General features: G+C 41.4%; 1 protein-coding gene across 2 annotated transcripts in view; it reads left to right on the top strand.

The window, feature by feature from the left end:
* The window catches only part of atrx (ATRX chromatin remodeler), a 37,643-nt gene that overhangs the window by 7,692 nt on the left and 9,521 nt on the right, over positions 1–20,430 (top strand). For both annotated transcript variants that reach the window (XM_056438712.1, XM_056438711.1), the window contains exons 12-30: positions 66–186; positions 285–396; positions 656–826; positions 1,370–1,517; positions 1,885–1,994; positions 3,529–3,675; positions 3,789–3,966; positions 5,256–5,393; positions 5,485–5,660; positions 5,754–5,871; positions 7,527–7,657; positions 7,878–7,972; positions 8,105–8,244; positions 8,797–8,944; positions 9,101–9,204; positions 10,033–10,141; positions 10,254–10,431; positions 10,527–10,718; positions 19,798–19,947. In XM_056438712.1, coding sequence (XP_056294687.1) covers positions 66–186; positions 285–396; positions 656–826; positions 1,370–1,517; positions 1,885–1,994; positions 3,529–3,675; positions 3,789–3,966; positions 5,256–5,393; positions 5,485–5,660; positions 5,754–5,871; positions 7,527–7,657; positions 7,878–7,972; positions 8,105–8,244; positions 8,797–8,944; positions 9,101–9,204; positions 10,033–10,141; positions 10,254–10,431; positions 10,527–10,718; positions 19,798–19,947 — 2,666 coding nt within the window. The remainder of the gene's footprint in view (positions 1–65; positions 187–284; positions 397–655; positions 827–1,369; positions 1,518–1,884; positions 1,995–3,528; positions 3,676–3,788; positions 3,967–5,255; positions 5,394–5,484; positions 5,661–5,753; positions 5,872–7,526; positions 7,658–7,877; positions 7,973–8,104; positions 8,245–8,796; positions 8,945–9,100; positions 9,205–10,032; positions 10,142–10,253; positions 10,432–10,526; positions 10,719–19,797; positions 19,948–20,430) is intronic.

Below are 20,430 nucleotides of genomic sequence, written 5' to 3'. Positions count from 1 at the left end.
CATTAGCACAGATATTCTGAACTGATGACATCAAGTGACTTTTGTTTCTTTGTCTTGTCTGTCAGTTCACAGTGATGCCTCTTCAGACTCCGACTCTGACTTTGAGAAGTCAGAGTCCAGTGAAGAGTCGGGGCTAAGCGAAGAGCTTACTGAATCGGAGAACGAAGGAAAAAGTCGTAAGACCAGGTGAGATGCGACAACTTCAACCAATGGATAGTAATTTATTGTGCCCACCAGACCTGTATTGATCTCCTGTTACTCTTGCTTATATTTTGTGTCTGTAGAGCTTCTAAGAAAAAGGATGAAGCAAAACGGAGAAGTTACAAGAAGAAGCAGCAGCAGAAGAAGAAGAAGCGACGCAGGATCAAAGTTCAGGATTCCTCTTCCAGCAATGAGGTGTTTAAAATGCAGAGTACTGGGTAGTAGTCTTGAACTGCCCCACATTTTAATTCTTTGGACAGCAGGATTTGGCTGAAATGGAGCCACATAACATATTCTAGTCACATATGTTATTTGAACTTACCCCTGGAGTGTGTTGTGAGGAATATTGAGGTCACAAATTAATCATGGTATTGCTGGGCTCCTGATCATAGGCAGTGGCTGTTTTCCATAAGGGCTGAAGATCAGAGAGCTGAATTTAATGTTATTTCCACAGAGTGGAAAGGAAGGTGATGATGATGATGAAGACAACAAAGGACGCAAAAAGATCCGCAAAATCCTGAAGGACGACAAGCTGCGGACGGAGACGAGAGATGCACTGAAAGAGGAGGAGGATAGGAGAAAACGTATAGCTGAGAGAGAGGCACTCCGGGAGAAACTTCGAGAGGTAATACTGTTCTGATATTCTACAGCACTGGCTTTGTGTTCAGAGAGCAGTTACCCTCCCAGTAGAGTTGCATTGATCAATCACCAAACGATCCAAACCGTTTGTTTTGACAGGGGATTGCCCAATCAGTCTTTTATTTCATTTTTTTAAATTTAAGGTCACTTTTACACGTGTGCTGCATGATGTTAATGTCTACACACCAGAACACACTAATGTCACAGCTACACACACACAAAAACAATTTAGTTTTGGCCAAAAAAAACCTTGTTTGAAAAATAGAAAAATATTATATAAAGAATAATGGCCTGTTGCTTTCTAAAACAAGCTCTAAGGAAATTGGATGTTAATACAAATAGTATATACGATGTACTTGATGTTGGTATTAGAATTGTGAAAGGTGCTGTTTTGAGACTCTTGAAGAATTAGTTGTATAATAATAGTGTATATACCAAGATATGGAAAAGACTAAACAAAAGTTCAGATAATGTTTGAGTTACTTTAGTTTTTAAATTAAACTGACGTGTGTCCTTGTTTATCCTTCAGGTGCTTTTGTTGAAGGAGTCTCCCCATGTCATCTCTCCCTGTCCCATTACCACCAAACTGGTGCTTGATGAGCATGAAGAGACCAAGGAGCCGCTAGTGCAGGTGCACAGGAACCTTGTCACAAAACTCAAACCTCATCAGGTTGACGGTAAGGTGATCACAAAACAAACGTTTTGTATTCTAGTTTCTGTTTAATTTCCCCGCCCCCACTTTGTTCTGTTTTAATTTTCTGAGTTCTGTGTTTAACAATCTTGAAGCAAATTTTGGCATCTAAAAATGACTAATGTGGTGGAATAAACATTCAACAATTTGATGAAACACAGGAGAGAAGCAGTAGGCCCGTAAATGTAACCCAAACATGAGTGCTGTGATATTTCATTTAATGGACAATTTGGTCCATGTTTTCTGCAGCAAGTAAATCATAGGGCCCTATATTAGTCAACATAAGCCTGCATGGGAAATACCAAGATGCTCTGGCGTAATGTTGACCCCTCTATTTTTGTGTTTTGTTTCAGGGGTGCAGTTCATGTGGGACTGTTGCTGTGAATCTCTAAAAAAGATCAAAAAGTCTTCTGGCTCCGGTTGCATTCTCGCCCATTGCATGGGTCTGGGGAAAACTCTGCAGGTATTTGAGAGCAACATGCACTAAAGCTGTGCAATATAAAAACTAGAGATGCACCGATCAGGTTTTTTGATGCCGATCACTGAAATCAGTATCTGCCGATCCGATAATACCGATCACGGTGTCGATTGAAGCATTCTATTTATTGTGTAGCATTATTGCCTAGGACTGAGGAAATACATATATAAAGCACCTCAAACATTAAAGAAATTACCGATTTCTTTAAACATTGAAGAAATTACCGATTTCTTTAAACATTTAGGACTTTACATTTGAAAAATCTCTATAGTAAATATGTTTGATTGCCAGGCTAGGGGAAGTCAGGGACGTCCTGAACACATCTGCATCAGTCGTTGCCTAGGACTCTGAGGGAAAACATATCTAGAGCGCCTCATTTCTTTAACCATTTAGGACTTTTACTTTGAAAAATGTCCTAATTGTTTGATTGCTATTGTAGGGGATTTTAGATATGTATGGAACACATCTGCATCATTCATTTCCTGGAACTCTTGAAGAAATCTATATACAGGACTTTTTTTAACATACAAAAGTCTGACTTATTTTTATAAACTCTTCCTTTGTACAGTAAAAATGTTTTAATGTTAGCATAATTTAAGCTAAATCTCAGAAACGATCTATAAAGATACTAAATCAGTTCATTGTTTACTTTTATATGCTAGTCACTAGTGTATGATTTGTTGACATCTTATTTTGATAAACGGATGTTGTTTCACGTGGTTCTTTCCGCTAACTTTGCAAAACCAGATTTTGTCACGTAAATCCTTCCGCTAACTTTATCAAAACCCTCGCGCGCTCCCGATCGAATGCGTTTACCGTGAGCATCAGTCTATAGGGGCAGACATGTAAGTGTCGGCTGAGTTGACCCAGTGATTCAACTCGGGGGACGCCGCTCGGTGCTTGAGGATCCCCTCGTGGACCTCTGACCTCTGCCGGCCCTCGCCGGGCGCATTTTCTCCGTTGCGATGCGCTGCGATTAAAACGTCTCTGATAGTTCTCGCAGATTTTATGTCATCTGATCGGCCAAGTGTGATCGGCCGTTTTGAGAACGCCGATCAAAACCGATAATGGGAATATCGGCCGATATGGATCGGCGCCGATCAGATTGGTGCATCCCTAATAAAACATTTTAAAAATCCAACAAATCGCTTTGATGTGCAAAAAAACGACAACACTGTGTAGGATTTTCCTAAACTAGTTAAAACAAAAATTGTGAATGTTTTTTTTTCTTCCTTCAAATACTGTATACCGAATGCTTTAAAAGGGTTGCCAATGTACAGTTACTTGGCTCAGGTTAGCTGCTTTTACTTTCATGCAGAGCCCGTCTTTTAAAAACTCACATTTGAAGCCTAATGCATCTTCTGTGTTTCACAAACTGGCAAGAGTTCATTTAGTAAATCTGTTATGTAAACTACAAACCTAAGCCTGTGTAACCCTGATGAAGAGATCTTTGTTTGCAGACCTGTGTGATTTAACACCGTTGGCCACATTTAACCGTAGTTCTGTTTTTTCCCTGTAGGTGGTGACGTTACTTCACACGTTGCTGCTTTGTGAGAAGCTCGACTTCACCACAGCACTGGTGGTTTGTCCCCTGAACACTGTCCTTAATTGGCTCAACGAGTTTGAGAAGTGGCAAGTAGGATTGAAGGATGACGAGAGTTTAGAGGTATGGAGTTGCCGTGGTGACCTTCTCAAATAGTTACTATTTGACAGCGGTGCTGTTTATCTGCGGTCATTACACCTGATTTATGTTTTGTATGTCTATTTTGTGTTTCCCAGGTGGTTGAGCTGGCCACAGTAAAGAGGCCACAGGAGCGAGCATATGCTCTTCAGCGATGGCAAGATACGGGTGGCGTAATAATCATTGGCTATGAGATGTACAGAAACTTGACGCAGGGCAGAAACATCAAGAGCAAGAAACTCAAAGAGATCTTTCAGAAGACACTGGTAGATCCAGGTACAGTGCTGTTGAAACTGCACAATCAAGTAATATGTTTAAAACATACGTTTTATTTTTTTTAAATTAGTGAACAGAAAACAAATGTAGTAATATATATATATAAACAAATAATTGCGGATGGGTGACATTTTCACTTGTCTCCGTTCTGGAACGTAGTCATCTCAGTCTGAACAGACCTTTTTAATTGCAACTTTAAGCACCAAGATTACTTTCATTATCGTTCGTTGCTTGTTGGTTCAGCATACTTTATTGTTTATCTCTAATGTTGTTGGTGCATGTGTCAGTTAAGGAATGTGAAGTTTTCAGACTTATCATTTGTGTACGTTAGAATTTGTGAAACATCTCCGCATTAACTCTAAAAATCTTTTAACGCTTTGAAGATCAATTTACTGCCAGACAGTCACGACATGCCTTGATTACACCAAAATAATAAATTTTCAGCCACCTCAGATCTAATAAACCTTCAGTGTAACCTCTTTGTGTCTGAAATCTAACAACCACTTATAATCCCCAAAAAATCATTTCACAAAATGTGTCAAATGCAGAACTTTAAAATAATTGCAGCAATGTAACTCATGGGTTAAATGTTTTAGGCCTGTAGCAGCAAAGTCATATAAAAAACATATAAAGAGAGCTGGCATCTTTGATTTGTGTGTATTCCATAATTGACAGGCTGCACCAACAATTCTCTTTTGACTGTTGGAGATTGGTCTTCGCTTATTCAGGGCTGTGTTTTAGAGTAGTCCATTGCGGAACAGCTAAAACTGAACTAATGTACCCTCTTGGTTCTGGTTAATTACTATAATAAGTATTGTTTTTCACAAGGCCAATAAAAAGTACATTATTATAATCGAATCGCCTTATAATATGTTCTTCTACACCGTTTCGATATTTAAATAGTCGTATGTTCAGTGGGTAGAGCAGGTTGTCCTTCAACCACACGGTTGGTGGTTCAATCCTACTGTCCTCGCGTCAAAGTGTCCTTAGTGAGCCACTGTTGCTCCCCTGGTGATTTACAGCAGTCCGCTGCTTCTAAATGTTTTGGATGGGTTAAATGCAGAAGTCATATTTCATCTCTGTATGACCATTGAAAAAAACATGGTTAGAGGTGAAACTCATTTCACAATCTAGGGTGGAAAAATAGTTTTTGGCACCGTGGTAATGTTCGATGTAAAGCTCAGATCTGAATCTAAGATAACAAGACCTCAATGGTTACATTCTCCAGATAAGTAAATGTGTCTCAAGCTGCACTTCCACCTGAACTTTTTGTTCTCTACTTCCTCAAGGTCCAGACATGGTCATCTGTGATGAAGGTCACATCTTGAAGAACGAAGCGTCTGCTGTGTCCAGAGCGATGAATTCTATCAGGACGAGGAGGAGGATTGTGCTGACTGGAACTCCTCTTCAAAATAACCTTGTTGAATGTGAGACTGCCTGGTTATATAGATGTTAGACCAACATTTCATATGGTGGTGGGGTTGTAGCTTAAACTTGTGATCGTTGTCTCTTTACCAGACCACTGCATGGTGAACTTCATCAAGGAGAACTTGCTTGGGTCTGTCAAGGAGTTCAGGAATCGCTTCATTAACCCCATTCAGAACGGTCAGTGTGCCGACTCCACCCTGCAAGATGTCCGAATCATGAAGAAGAGGGCTCACATCCTCTATGAGATGCTGGCCGGCTGTGTCCAGGTAATACCCAAAAAAGTGTCTAGAAGAATTGACTCTTGTTCACTTTGATTGACCTCTTTGTCCTAAAAATGATATTTTTTCTGCTTCCCACAGAGGAAAGATTACTCTGCGCTGACTAAGTTCCTGCCACCGAAACACGAGTATGTGTTGTCGGTCAGAGTGACTCCGATTCAGTGTAAACTCTACCGGTACTACCTGGAGCACTTCACAGGTGAGAACCACACTCTTATGAACAGGATCACAGGGCCTTTCTCATTTCCCGATATTTCTTTTTCTCTTTGGCACGGCTTGTGAGCTAAAAATTGATTTCCGATCTCCATTTTGAAAGACGTCACACTCCCTAAAATGCTTTTCGAGGAGGATTGCTCATAGGAGAGGAAAATCAATCCTTTGTCGAATTATTGTGCTCCTGCGGCAATTGAATGTCTTGACACAGCTGGCATTATCTCAAAGGGGAGGGGCCGTAGGCGCTGATTGGCTGCCACGCTTCCGTCAGTCTGCCCCAGGGCAGCTGTGGCTACTGATGTAGCTTACCACCACCGGGATGACTGTGTGTGTGTGTATGACTACTGGACTCTGTAAAGCGACTGAGTGTCTAGAGAAGCGCTATATAAAATAAATGATTATTATTCTGCCCTTCAGTTTATGCAGTGCTTTTGTTAAGGCAGTGTTCTAACTGCATTCCTTAATGACCTTTCAACTTGTCATTATTTGTGAGCCTCTTTGCTCCGCCATCTAGTACTTGCCTCCTTTGCGCACATCTCCCATAGGTAGGACTTAGATGCGACAAGAGAACGTGAGGAAAGGAATCGAGGATGAAAAAACAAAGGGGTTGAGAAAAGAAGTGCATTTTGCTTTCCTGGTTCAAACTACTCTGATCTTTTTGGGTGTTGGGAGAAGCAGGGCCTTTACAGTGTCATGTCTGATTGCCCAGACAGGAATTTAACAGTCTCAGAATAGAACAAAATGAAATTGAAAATTCCACTGGAAAACATGTGTAGTTCAAGACAATGCTAAATCCATCTGCAGGAGTCTTGTTTCTCTTAAAAGTATTCTCTTGACTGGCTGTCTTTTACTTAGAAGAGTTTTAGATAAATGGAAGGCCTTTCTGGTCGTGTGTGTGTGTGTGTGTGTGTCGCAGCTGGCAGAGTGCCGCAGGCAGGGTTTAAGCCCAGTTTCCCACGTCTCCCTAATGAAGAGCTCTGGGAATGTGGGGGTAGAAAGGAGTTTCAGAATGAGAAGGGGCCAGAGGTTTTACACCAAAAGCAAAAACAAAGAACAGAAGAGCCGGTATTTAGAAAGAGGAGTGATTTGGGAGGGGGCTGGTGGTATGTGCTGTGACTCATTAGGCCAGGTTGTCAACAAGGCAAAGTGCCAACGTTGTGACTGGCTCTGGACCTCCACAGTGGGGTTTTAGAAACCAGAACACCAATCGCTCAACAGCAGGGGAATAATCACAATTGTTCCCTCCTTTTGCTGCTGCTTATGTAAATCTACCATAATCTTTTAAACCACCCTGGGTGAACGCAGGCCAACACACACAGTGGTTACAACATGAACACTTCAGCAGCTGCCACTCAGTTAAATTGAGAAATCTGCTGATTCAACAGATCATATTGGACAGTTTGGAGTTCTATCTAGTTGTAGTTCAAAATATTGACTCACTATGATTTGAATGTGTAAAATATAGATTTTTACTCCATTTTGTCCATAGTTAGGTGTTTAGGCAGCCATCAGTGTGGATGTTTTGTGATGTTACATTTTCCACACATGACTTGATGCTCAAATAGATTGAGGGCACGCTCTTAAATTCATAATGCTTACATGCAACTGTCTTCCACCTCACACTCTTTCCCTTATCTGCAGGTGTTGGAAATGCTATGGAGGGGGGCCGGGGCCGCGGAGGGACCAAACTCTTCCAGGATTTCCAGGTGCTCAGCAGAATCTGGACCCATCCCTGGTGCCTTCATCTGGACTACGTCAGTAAAGAAAACAGGGTAGGTTTCGGGAAGACGGGACCAAACCACACAACACTAATGCAGAAAATGGGAATACATTAGAACAAATCAGACACAGTGGGAAAACGATAGAAACTCGGTGCTGGCGGGTCATGCAGCAGGGTAGAACGACACGCTTATTGCCACTGCAGCAAAAAAAATATCCCTAATGCATAATTTGAAAGCTTGGTTGACCTATATCTCACTGACTCTCTTGTAGGGTTTCTTTGACGAGGACAGTATGGACGAGTTCATCGCTTCAGAAACGGAAGAATCGTCCATGAGTATGACCTCTGAGGATGAGAAGGCCAAAAAGTAAAATAAGATTTCACTTCCATTTCCCCTTTTGTACATTAATATATTGATTCCCTCATTTAACTGCCCTTTTCTTTTGCATCTGTTACTCCCACTGACCCCGTCTCTTCTACCGCTCCTCTATCCTAATAGGAAAAAGAAGCTTGGGAGGGGAAAAAAGAGAGGCTCTGATGACTCAGACAGTGATGAAGTGGAGGTCATCAAGGAGTGGAACACCTGCACTCGGGGCAAAAATGGAGAAAGTCGAAGCAGACCCCAGTTAGTAGAAGAACGTAAGTATGTTACACATATGGACTGCTTGTACAGGAATGTGCCTCAAAAAACTTAAACACAAAGACCATATGCAGCCAGAAATATGCAGACATCAGTGTCTAGTTTATATTCCGTAAAACGGTAATGTTTTAATGTGTATTTAGTTTATGTGGCTCTGGCTGTTTAAGGGGGATTCAGTCAACAGTAAAGCATTTTTGGTCCTCTTCCATTAATGACGCACTTGATGCCCATTGAATGTGTTCTAAACAGAAACCACTCTGGTAAAAGAAAACATTTGACCGGGCTTTGTGCTGCTTTAATAGTCACAGTTGCCGTGTGTCATTACTTGTCATTTTATAATGCATAAATATGTTCACCGAAAGTCCACAAAAGTGAAGACGGCAAGTGTTAGGAACTTCACCGAGTTACATTTGCACATACTGCAGCTGTAGCATAGCAGAGGAACATGTAATGTTCTGTATTGTAGGCTTGATGTCTAAAAACATCTTGTTGTGAGACTATACTGACTGCATGAAGACTTAACTTGTAACTAATCTGTGCATCACAAACAGCTCAGGCCCCTAGCTCACCAGGTCATCCCGGTCATGACTGGCACAAGACGTTTGTCAGTGATACTGACGGCGAGGTCCTGGAGCACTCTGGAAAGCTGATGCTCCTGTTTGAGATCTTGCGCATGGCAGAGGACGTGGACGAAAAAGTGTAAGTGTGTCTGTGGTCTACTCTTAAATCAGATATTTTTGGGACTTTTATGTTATACAGTTTGTTTGCAGCGTTACTGGAATGTGTTTGTTAATCAGAGTGACCTGTAGGTCTGGTAAAGTGACTGGTGCATCTTGTGTCCTCTTTCGTCATCAGGCTGGTGTTCAGTCAGTCGCTCATCTCTCTGGACCTGATCGAGGATTTCCTGGAGCTGGCTACCAAAGCTAAAGATGATGATGAAATAGTCTCTCCATACAAAGGTAAATTACTTGGGGATTGTCTGATGGGGCCTCTAATTCAAGAAGTTCTCATTATTCACATGCCTGTCAATGTGTTAACCATACTCTATCAAATCTTATGGTTGCCAATGATCAGCTTCCCCTTTTAAAATTATGATTTTGAAGGGTTGCTTTTGATTTCATGATATGCTAAAAGCATAGCTACATATTTTATATTATAAGCCAGCTACTGACTTATGGAGTTTGTGGAGCCCAGTTGTCTCAATGTTCACTTTTGTGGTTTTAAGCCTGAAGTCTTTGAACTGACTCAACTGTGTGTGAGGTATACAAAAATTGTTAACATTTGCTTTAGAGAAAGTATTTTCATATGGAGATGCAGGTTTCACACTCGTAAGAGAAACCGCATGCAACATGTATTTTTATACACGCTGGTGTGCTTATTACCGTTAAACACACACAGACGCACACACCGCCGCTGGTGTAAGGTCATGTTCCTAATTAAACTCCAGCAGCTGTTTTTACTTTCATTTTGAAAATGATTAGACCTTGACTTTTTATTCTACAAAAAAATGTTTGCTCAAGGGTTTGTAATTTGTAATGAAAAGATCACAGTGTGGTAATTGGAAACATACTGAAATGTTGATTATGAAGGCTGGTAGGGGGGGGTTGACCATCTTGAAAGCTAAACATGGCTGGCCTCTAACCAACACAACCCTCTATCTGCTGTCTGCTAATACCCCAACATCTTTTTGAAAAGGAAAAGGCCACGTTGATGGTGAAGTGTGGTTTTGTAGAGTGTAGATGTTAAAAAGTCATATCAGATTTCTTAACTGTAATATGTCTTTGAAGGTGAAGGCAAGTGGTTCAGGAATATTGACTACTATCGTCTGGATGGCTCCACAAACGCAACCACCAGAAAGAAGTGGGCTGAAGAGTTTAATGACACCAGTAACATAAGGTATTCTATTTTCATTTTAAACGACGCACCCAATAAGACCAAATTCCCAAACGACTGAAATTTCAGTGATTTTTAAATTAAATGCACTAACTCTAAACTTTCTTTTTCACAGAGGTCGTTTGTTCCTAATTTCAACGCGAGCTGGCTCTCTTGGTATCAACCTGGTGGCAGCCAACAGGGTAATCATCTTTGACGCCTCCTGGAACCCCTCCTACGACGTCCAGAGTATCTTCCGGGTCTACCGTTTTGGCCAGATTAGGACTGTTTTTGTGTACAGGTTCCTGGCTCAGGTGAGCTTCTCAAACTGTTTTGGTATTTTCTTAAAAAATGTAAAGCTGTAATTATTTATTCTTTCCTGTCTTCTCATCGCATCCTCTTCTTCCAGGGTACAATGGAGGCAAAGATCTATGACCGGCAGGTAACCAAACAGTCTCTGGCATTCCGTGTGGTGGACCAGCAGCAGATTGAGAGGCACTTTACAGGTGTCGAGCTGGCAGAGCTCTACACCTTTGAGCCGGAAATGCTGGATGATCCTACAACAAAGAAGAGCAAGAAAGCTACACCCGTGCTCCCCAAGGTAAACATGTACACGTATATATGCCATGTATGCACTTGGATTGTTCAAATGCGCTTCTATGTTGGACCAAAGAGCAGACTGAAACTTATTAACAGTAGTAAAATAGTCTCTTTTCTTCTCCTTTCAACAAACATGGCACAGACTGCCAGTTTAAATACCAAGCTTGTTTTTCCTTACTTGCACCAAATAGTATGTTTTTCCTTTTTGAAGTTTAGCACTTCAGGGATGAACGCAATGCCAGCTTGTATCCAACTTGACCTTTCCAGGATATTTCTATTGTATCCTTTCTAGGGCTGTCAATCGATTAAAAAAAATTAACTAATTAATCGCACATTTTGAAATTCATTAATCGCGATTAAAAGTTTTTTTTTCTTCTAAAGACTAAATCTTCTAAATGAACGAGTAATCCCTTCAGACAGCGTGTATTTTAGACACTTGTTTAATTGTATTCTTTTTTTAAAGACAAAACTTCACACAGAGCTGTGTTTCAAAGAGGCTCCTACCTATAATGTGCCAGCGAGGTATTTAATATCGTGGATGATAAATTGTTTCTTCAGTGAAACATCAGATTAGTAAGAAAAGGTGCATTAGAGACCCCATTGGTCCTGTCATCTTTAACACTGAACAGCAGCAGACCCAGTGGCCTTGGTAAACTGACAAATGTGTCACGTTAACCCTCTGGAGTCTGGGGGCATTTTCTCGATTTTACAAAAACATGTAAATTCACCTTTTAAAGGCTTTTGCATATGACACATCCCAGTGTTTCCCCCATCATTCTATCAGGGTGAGGCCCCGCCCCCCTGTAATGTTCTCTACAGCGCCAGATTACAGCAGAAGTAATGTACGGTTCTTTCCTTAAAGACGTCTTTGTTCTTGTATTAAACTAAATGTCTGTTGTTGGTCGTCTCTACAGCAGCATGTCATTCTGTCTCCACGTGTCGGTCACTCTTCTCCGCTCGCCGTCTCGCGTGCCGCAGAGCTCCATGCCGGCGTGTCTGCGCGCGCATCGAGCGGAGCAACAACAAAAAGTCCCCTGCACCTTCCGCCCCACGGCACCGACATGTCGCCCTCTGCTTCTCTGTGAATATCGAGGAGTAGATGGGAGGAAGGAGGCGGACTGCCGCGGTTTGACAATCACAGGAGTGCAAAAACTTCAACGCACACCGGAAGTAAACAAAGTTGCGTTAAAATATTTTAGTGTGTGAATCACGGCCAAATTAATCGCATAGATTAACGCTGACAGCCCTAATCCTTTCACAATCCAGTGCTCACCTTTCCTCTGCTTAATGCAGGTGCTGTGTCACTATTTGGGCCCCCTGGGGTTTAATAAGAACACACAGCCCTTACATGGGCCATCCAACCCTGCACAGCTGCACTGATTTGTGTGTTTACTGCTATTTACTAAATAGTCTTCTCATTGCAACACTGCTTCTGCCCCGTTATGAACTTGCACTCCTCTTTTTTTCATTAATTCCCTGCTGTATTTGACTTCTTTGTTGATCTTTGAATTACTCTCATCCTTTCCCACTTCTTCCTTTTTATTCATTCCCTGGCCTTATTCAGATCATCTCATGTGGTTTTGACTCTTTGTTTTGGTTTGACCCGGGTAACTGCAGAAATCTGTAAACAGAAAGGATAAAAGAAACTATCAAACTTGCTTGCTCTTTTAATGGACAGTCGAGAGGCCTTTCGGTGCACCTTTATGGAAAATCTGTTTTGCATTTATACTGTCAAAAGATCTTTACCGCTATTCCCTTCTTAGGCATTAACGGGTATGAGCGCTGCATGAAACCACTCAGCCGGCAGCAGATATCATTGCTCTCACCTTCCATTTTCCTTTAAACCAGGAGTAGCCTACTTGCTGTGCAGTGGAGCACAGTGTGAGACTTCAAGAGGAAAGATGTGTTCATTGAGCCACAGCCTTTTAGATGTGTATGATCTTTTAATGAGGCCAGTGACATTTATGTGACACAGTATTAAAGACGGAGAGGCTGACAAGTTCTTTTACAAGCTGACCTGTTTTGGCCAGCAGGACTGTAGTATTACGGAAGGAATTTGCCGTCTGGAATGATGTGAAGATGAGTCAGACACCCGCCATCACTTTCAGCCAACAACGCTCTACACTCAAGAGTGATTGGAGCCACAGCAGAGGAGTTTTGTACTTATTCTTCAAAACTCTTTTTTTTCTCAGCACGTCGGGGCATATTACTTTAAAGCTCGGGTCACACAGGCCACAGAGGCAGTTTGGGATTTTTGGTCATAAGAAGCGCTTATTATTGGTCCCTAATTGGGGATATATTGCTTGTGTAAAGAAAAGGAAATCTGATTCTCTATAATTCCTACCTACCTTCTGTTCAGTCCTCCTTTAGTCTGCCAATATCCAGCCATGGGTCTTTCTGTGCATCTCTCCACTTTCCTACCCACAGTCTTTACTGATGTTCTCACTCCCTCGTCCACCATTACACCACCCTGTGTTTTTCCCGGCCATCTGTATCTCTCAGAATGTTCAAAGCAAACTCTGTAAAGTTCTTCTTTTTCCTTTTCTCCCCCTTTGGCCTAGCCTGCATGATGAAGGGTCATTATTTAAACCCCTCTCTTAAAGATGTCTCTGCGCTCTTCAGAGATACTAATTGGAGACAAAGGAAGCGAAGCACTTCCTTCTAATGACAAAGAAGGCCCTTGCAGCCCAGACATGAGACTTTTGACTCCCCACCAGTCCTGAGCCCTCCGTACCAGTTTCTTGTTAATCACACTTGTCCCTTCCATCCACCATGCGATCACTTGTAAAATGATGAGTAAAGTTTTGGGCCAATTTTGAAACAACTCTGCAACATTCTTTGCAAATCTTGCGGTCTTCTGCTATTTTGTCAGTCAAGCTGGCAGGCTGTGGGTGTACCTTCAGTGTATGTGCTCTCAGCAGGTGATGGCTGCAGTGGTCATTAGGCTCTGTCAGGTACACTGAGTGGCTGTGGGGAGGCTGCACTCAAACCACGGTATAGACGGGAGCAGACTGCCGCAATAAGCCACACATGCTTCTCTCGTTAGGGTAGGAAGTCACTTTGACCTGAAAAGAAAATCCCCCCTTGAATACTCTTAAGCTTTTTTTTCACCAGTCATTGATGTTCAGTGGATCTAGGGGTTATTATGTGCTGAAAGTTTTATAAATTTAGTTTTTCGGGTGTACCCACTCTCGGCTTGCCATGGCCTGTATTTCCTGCTTGCTGGTCTGGGACAACTGCCCGTAGAAAAATTGTTGTCTCTGGCTTGTATACGTTTAATTTCTATCTGTATATTGTTGAGCTATAATAATGTGAAGTGGTAGTTGTTTGTTGCTGATTTTATTTATTATTATTATTATCTTTATTTAAAAGGGACCATGTACAGTTAAAACATAAATGTCACCATTCGATGCACTGTACCAGAGTGTAGCTTCAGTCCCAAAATAGTCCCAAAAACAGCCCAGCTAGGGTGTTATTTTTCAGTGAGCAGAAAAAAGTGAAACGCATCACCAGCTGATAAAATGAGCAAGGAAATGCACAGAAAATAGAAAATGTTTGTTCTTAGACAATGTTGTAGAGCTGGAGCCATACAAAGATGCCTACATTTATCTGGGTATGAAGGCGGCAGGATACTGCTTCACAATTGTGTCTGATGATCGCACGGCTTCTGAAATCCCCACACCGCTCTGTCATTCAGATATGGGATCCTTTCCGGACTGATTTCTGTATCCTCTCAAACCTACGATCTGACATTCACACCCTATTTGCACAATAATTGGCCAGTTTTGCGGGAGTGAGAAAGTAGCCAGGGTTTGAACTTCTCTCAGATTTCATTTGACATAACTATTTCTTTCACTTAACTTTTACATATGTGCAATTCTGTGAATACCCTCCAGAAGACTGACTGAAACTATGGTGTTATCCCCACATATAAGCAATATTAAATCTCCCCCTCTCTGACAGCAGGCTTTTCACCCCGCCTTCAAATAATCCCATTTTATGAACCACTTTATTTCAAGCATCTCAGTCCTTTAGTTTGTAGTACTTCTCATGAGAAACGGCTAAACCTGGCAACTCTAAGCCTGCCCAGTCAATGGGGAACAGCACTTCATATCGAATTTGAATTATGCAACACCTCGCCACCTCTCCACTCACACACTTTGTGATCACAACTAGTGCACGGCCTGCTCCTCACTTAAGATTTATTCAGAAAACGATTTACATTTTTTCTTTTTCTCTTTTTGCTCCCCAGTAAAGTCCCATCATTATGTTCTAATGGCCTCTTTGTGAATCCCTCCTGACTTGCCCGTCCAGCTCCATCTGGCTGGTCCGAGCTCTTGTAGAAATACACCCCCTACTGCTGCTAGCTGAAGCTTGTTTTTATAGGAATGTGCTATGTTTATTGTCTTTGTTTAGCCCTTTGTGACATGCATGATTTTGTTTCTTTGTTAATTGACTGACGGCTAGATGAACCCAGTGACTTGTGTGCAGGTCCTGCAGGGTGTAAAGACCACAGGGTCCTTAGGTTAGGGGGGGCCTCCTGATAGCAGCCTGTAGTTCAGTGTGTTTTCAACTGAGAAACTGTTAAGAGCAGGCCAGTAGAGTATGTGTATCATTTGTGTGCTGCTGGGGCAGAGAGTTTTGACATGCTATGCTTGTGGTATTACAAATGAAAATGTTGTGATAAAATATCTGATGAGGCCAAAAATCCTGACCTTTTTACAGTTGAGCATCAACTAAGTCTATTGGTAGAGTACACGTCGTTGCGGGTGCCAAGTTGTAATGTCTGCATGAGCTCCACTTTTGTCAACTCCCAATTTTTTATATTTTTGATGCGAGAGCTGCAGAGTTTGAAAACGGCTGTACCTCATTTATGGACTGCTGTCAGTTTAGCCATTTTTATAATGTATATAATTGGCTAATGATGGGAATACATTGTTCTCTCAATGTAAAGGATTTCATACTGTGGTAAATGTCATGGTACAAGCCTTGTGTGATTAGTATACTAATAAGTCGTTTTTATTCTCTGCTCTATTTTTTAGCAATCAGCTGAAGCCAAGTATTGTAACTTAGAGCTTGTTTTACATTAATAGCACATTTGCAGACAGCCTTTGTTGAATAAAAGGCATTTCATTTCACGACAGCAAGACAGCAGATTATCAGCCATCGGTGAGACTGAAGCTACTGGGAATTCTTTGTATAAACTGCAAATCTAGAGCTTATCCTCCATTATTAAATTCAAACGACCACACGCACCGTGATGTCAAATACCGAAATTCTTTCACAAATATATCCCCCCAGAAATACTCGGGCTGCACCGTATTTTTTAAAATTTTGTTAGAGGGGTAAGTATAGCAGAGTCCAGATGAGTGGGGTAATAACCGCTTTCTGTCAGCATCTGCCAACTCGGCGTCTTTGACTTGCTCTCCTCCCTTGGAGTAAAGGGATAGGCTTCACCATGCAGCTCCATAAGGATGACAATAGCCCGAGTCAGTTTACCTACAATCATTAGTGCTGGCTCGGGACACATTTAGCGCACTGGGAATGGAGAGGGACCAGTCCACCCCAGAGCCATTGCTGGTGGGAATTACTGAGATATCCCAAAATGCACTGTTCCAATGGGAGCATCTGTCCTGTCAATTGACCTGCAGCGCCACTGACCCGTTACCAGGTTGACAGTCAAAAGTGTTCCTCTTTCATTCATTTGAATAAAACCTATACATACTTTCTACAGGCTCAACAGATTGCAGCTTTCATTCCATACATTGTTTACACTTTAGTAGTTAACAGTAAACTACAGCATTTACGACAACATGTTTTCCCCCAGGTCTTTAGCAAGTCTGACCTCGGCTATGGCTTTTTCAGATGAGTTATGCAACTGGGATGTCTTCCACAATATTACATTATCTGTTTATAGCAGCAACAAGCTGCCAGCTCTTTCTGTAGTTGTAACCGATTAATATAATAATACAGCTCAATCTATTTAATTGGGAATCAACTGTAAGCTGTACAAAATATTGCAGTGATTGTTTATCAATGGAAATGTAAAATTCCGTGATGCAGAATTTGTTTTTATGTCGGTCAAAAGTACCTGCCAAGCCTCCTCCTTCAGACCAGATAACTGGCCGGTGGCAAAGCCGAAAGGTGAAAATGTATAGATATGTTATCTTTTTTGGAGAACTGACAACTATTCCTTCACAGTTTAACCTATGGGTCGCCACCGCACAATCGTTATTATCACCTGAGTTAGTTTTGTCACCCGATGTGATCCTAACGATGCATGCCGTTTCCTGTGCTGGCATCTACGGTGGCTTTTGTTTGACCTTGTTCTCACCTATGCTGGCAGAAAAGAACACGATTGATGCCAACAGGCTCTTGTGTGATTTTTATACCCTAGTTGGAGAGCAAAACAGCAGTTTAATTTCATCCATGCTTCTCCAAAATGTCTGGTTGTTCAGGGGTGGCCTGGTTTTGTCCTGATTGAGTGTGATGGCAGGGAAATGTAAACATGTGTCGATGAGGAGCATAATCGGTTTCAGGGCTCAAGTGTTGGAGGTTGGTAGGTGGGAAGCTCTGTGGCCCTGTCTGCTCCTCCTTGATTTAGCTACCTTATGTCACACTGTAGTTATAAGTTATATATTTTGTGCAGATAAGCCCCCCCCCCCCCCTCCCCAATTCTAGGGATCCAGTTTCGCTCCGCCTGGTGTTTATTTTCAGTTAATTCAATAGAGGTCTGCAATCACTGCTTCGATTTTTTTTTCTTTTTTTTTTCTTCCTTAATACCAGAGACATCTATGATTAATTTAGTTAACAACTTCACACTAATTTTCAAAGTGCGATGAAGAGAAGGACAAGCCCTCTGTGAATTGGCCCGTGTGGAGGGTCATGATGCAACTTCTGTATGACGTTGTTTCCCGATTGCAAAGTTTTAGCTTAATCTAAGTCAAGACAAAGAAAAGCAAACGTGCTGCAGAGAGAAATTTAAACCATGTTATTGTGAGCAGAGCCTGGTCTAGCTCTTAATTTTACTCTGTTATTGTTTTTCAATAACATTAGTCATGGAAACCAGAGCCCTAAAAAACTTCATTTGATTATTTAGTTTTATGTGGTCGATTTTTCAGGTCCTTCTAATCCTCCTTACAGGGAAGTCAGGATTTATTGTTTTCTTCAAAAGAAACTGTTTGAACCACTGATACTAGACATTGCTTTGGTTTAAACATTAGAAATAAGCTGAGGTTGGATTTGTGTATTCGGGTCTTGTTGACCTATTTGTATTGTTTGCCACAGTGACAATGCAGATGTACGCATGTTGACTGGTGCCTAATTTTTCCAATATGAACATGAAACTGCTATTTGCAGAATAGACCCAGTTTAAATCTTGCGCCTCAAAGCAATGTCTAGTATCAGTGGTTCAAGCAGACCGTTTTTAATTTAAATGCTAGTGCTCGTTACACTAAAGAGACCATTCAGGTATGTCTTGGTGGTCCAGTTATGTATACACTGATTGCAACATCCTTAGTTTGATTTGGGGATCTTTTGTTGCATGTCATTTTCCTAATTTTCTATTTTTAATGATCTTTTTTTATATAAATTTAATTTAAAAAATGAATTTAAAATCTTGAGAGGAAATATTGCGCCACACATCTAGAAGTTGGGTTTCAATCCACCTATGTATTAAGCTAAAATCTGTTTTCCACATAAATGTGTGAGCATCTCAGGTGGGGATTGGTTGAGTCTGGTTGTTATGATGCAGAATATCTGGGGCAGTAAAATGTTGGCACACAGTAGATGGATAACTTGCACTGGCCCTTGCTTTGGAGGAATGGAAGGCTGTGAATGGAATGTGTAGGGAGCTGATCAGTTTCCGAATTTCAAAATGTTTTTGTTTTTTTTGCGCTTTTCTATGTACAATGATGTGATGGTTGTTCTTTGTGGTATTTGTCCCATGTAAAAAGTGCCATTGTTGTGCACTGTTTTACCCAAAGTGGTTTTAACAATGCATGAAATGTTGTCATTTAACCAGGTTTTTCTTACGCTAACATTCATACTGGTCATTTAAAAACCGCTTCCTAATGCTCTTTCAATGAAAGTAAGTGGGGAGAACCTGTCCTTAAATTGCAAAATATACAGTAATCTCCATTACTCGGATGCCAACTGTGGCCTTCTTCAGCTCCTTAAGAGCATCCCTCCCCGTCCTGCCTATGAGGACTTTAGGGCTAGCTCATTGTGATTGACCTGTTGCTACTACCAGAACCTTATACCAGGGGCGGCAATCGAAAGACACCTAACAATTTAATTTAGAGGGCTACATTGCGATTATGATATTTATCTTGATGCAGCAACACTTTTTTATACATAATTCATTCATTTCTCTGACTATCTGCTATTTAAAAGACTGCATATTTGTAATGATTCATAATTAAAATGGCAGATGAATTTACTTTCATGATATTTTATTAGTTTAATATTAGTAATGAATAGAAGAGCTGTGTTAACTGGGGGGTTACTTATTCGATCATTGCAAAGAAAATAAATGCAATTGGGCCTGTACCAGCAGCATCGTAGCAAAAACACATTTTCTAAGTTATTTGACATAAAAAGCTGCTCTTATTCACAAATAAATAATATAGACTTCCCATCAAACAAATAAGCATTCAGCTCTTGTACTGTTGCGTTCAGGGGCAGTGGTTAAGAATGTACAGCCCGACGTCAGAATGGTTACAGGTGAACGCAACGTTGATTATTTAGTTTGACATTTTTGAGTTTTCTGCATCGATTCGTAATCTTTCAAGAGAATTGCACTGCATCCAAGAATAAAAATGTTTCCCTCACCATACAGCGTCGATATGTCACCCCTCCGCATTCTAAATATGGTAATTACATTAATCAGTTGCATAAAAAGAAGAAGGCAGCGCCCGTAATTCAAGATGGCGACTACGAAATTGCCAAACTTGAGGCTTCAAAACAGGAGTCGACAAACGATTGGGTAACGTAGTGATGACTACGTCGATTTCTTGCGTACATTATGCTTTATACACATGGTGACCCTTTCTATCTTTTTGTCATCCTTCCTGCTATAGGATCCCTTCCTGGCCGAGATGCTGCAGAATAATAAGGACCAGATTGTGTGTTACCATGAACACGACTCCCTGCTAGACCACAAGGAGGAGGAAGCCCTGAGCGAGGAGGATCGCAAGGCTGCCTGGACAGAGTATGAAGCAGAGAAAAAGGTAGGCAAGGAGAAAAAACAGACTGACATGCAGTCTACAGCCAGACATAACCACCAGTTCCAAAATCAAAGGCACACACATGCAGCACTTAGCCCATGTGTCCATCATTCTCCAAATCATTGACATCAAAGTGTAAGGTGAGCTAAGCGAGGCCCCTCTGTTATGTGTCAAGATGTGTGTGTTAGTCTTGGATCTGTACAATCCTTTCATCACGTGGAGTAAGCAGATGGCAGGGCCTCTACTACTACGATTGTCATTTTTGATCTGCTATACAAATTCTTGAGAGGTTGGCCATTCTACTGTAAGTATGCAAGTCCACCGAGGATTTGAGACTTTTCTATACCTTTCTTCTTCCATCTAGTCCATTGTCCCCTTCTCCTCCCTCTGCTTTCTTGTTGGACAAATCTATCGGCAATTAGTGAGGTATATTTAGAGAAGTGTATATTGGTGTGAGGGGGCTTGATGTAAGACCAGGAGCAGGAC

Source organism: Pseudoliparis swirei, chromosome 19 (genome assembly GCF_029220125.1).
Source record: "Pseudoliparis swirei isolate HS2019 ecotype Mariana Trench chromosome 19, NWPU_hadal_v1, whole genome shotgun sequence".
NCBI lineage: Eukaryota > Metazoa > Chordata > Actinopteri > Perciformes > Liparidae > Pseudoliparis > Pseudoliparis swirei.
The sequence above is the reverse complement of the archived record's forward strand: the minus strand, read 5'-3'. Positions and strand labels throughout refer to the sequence as shown.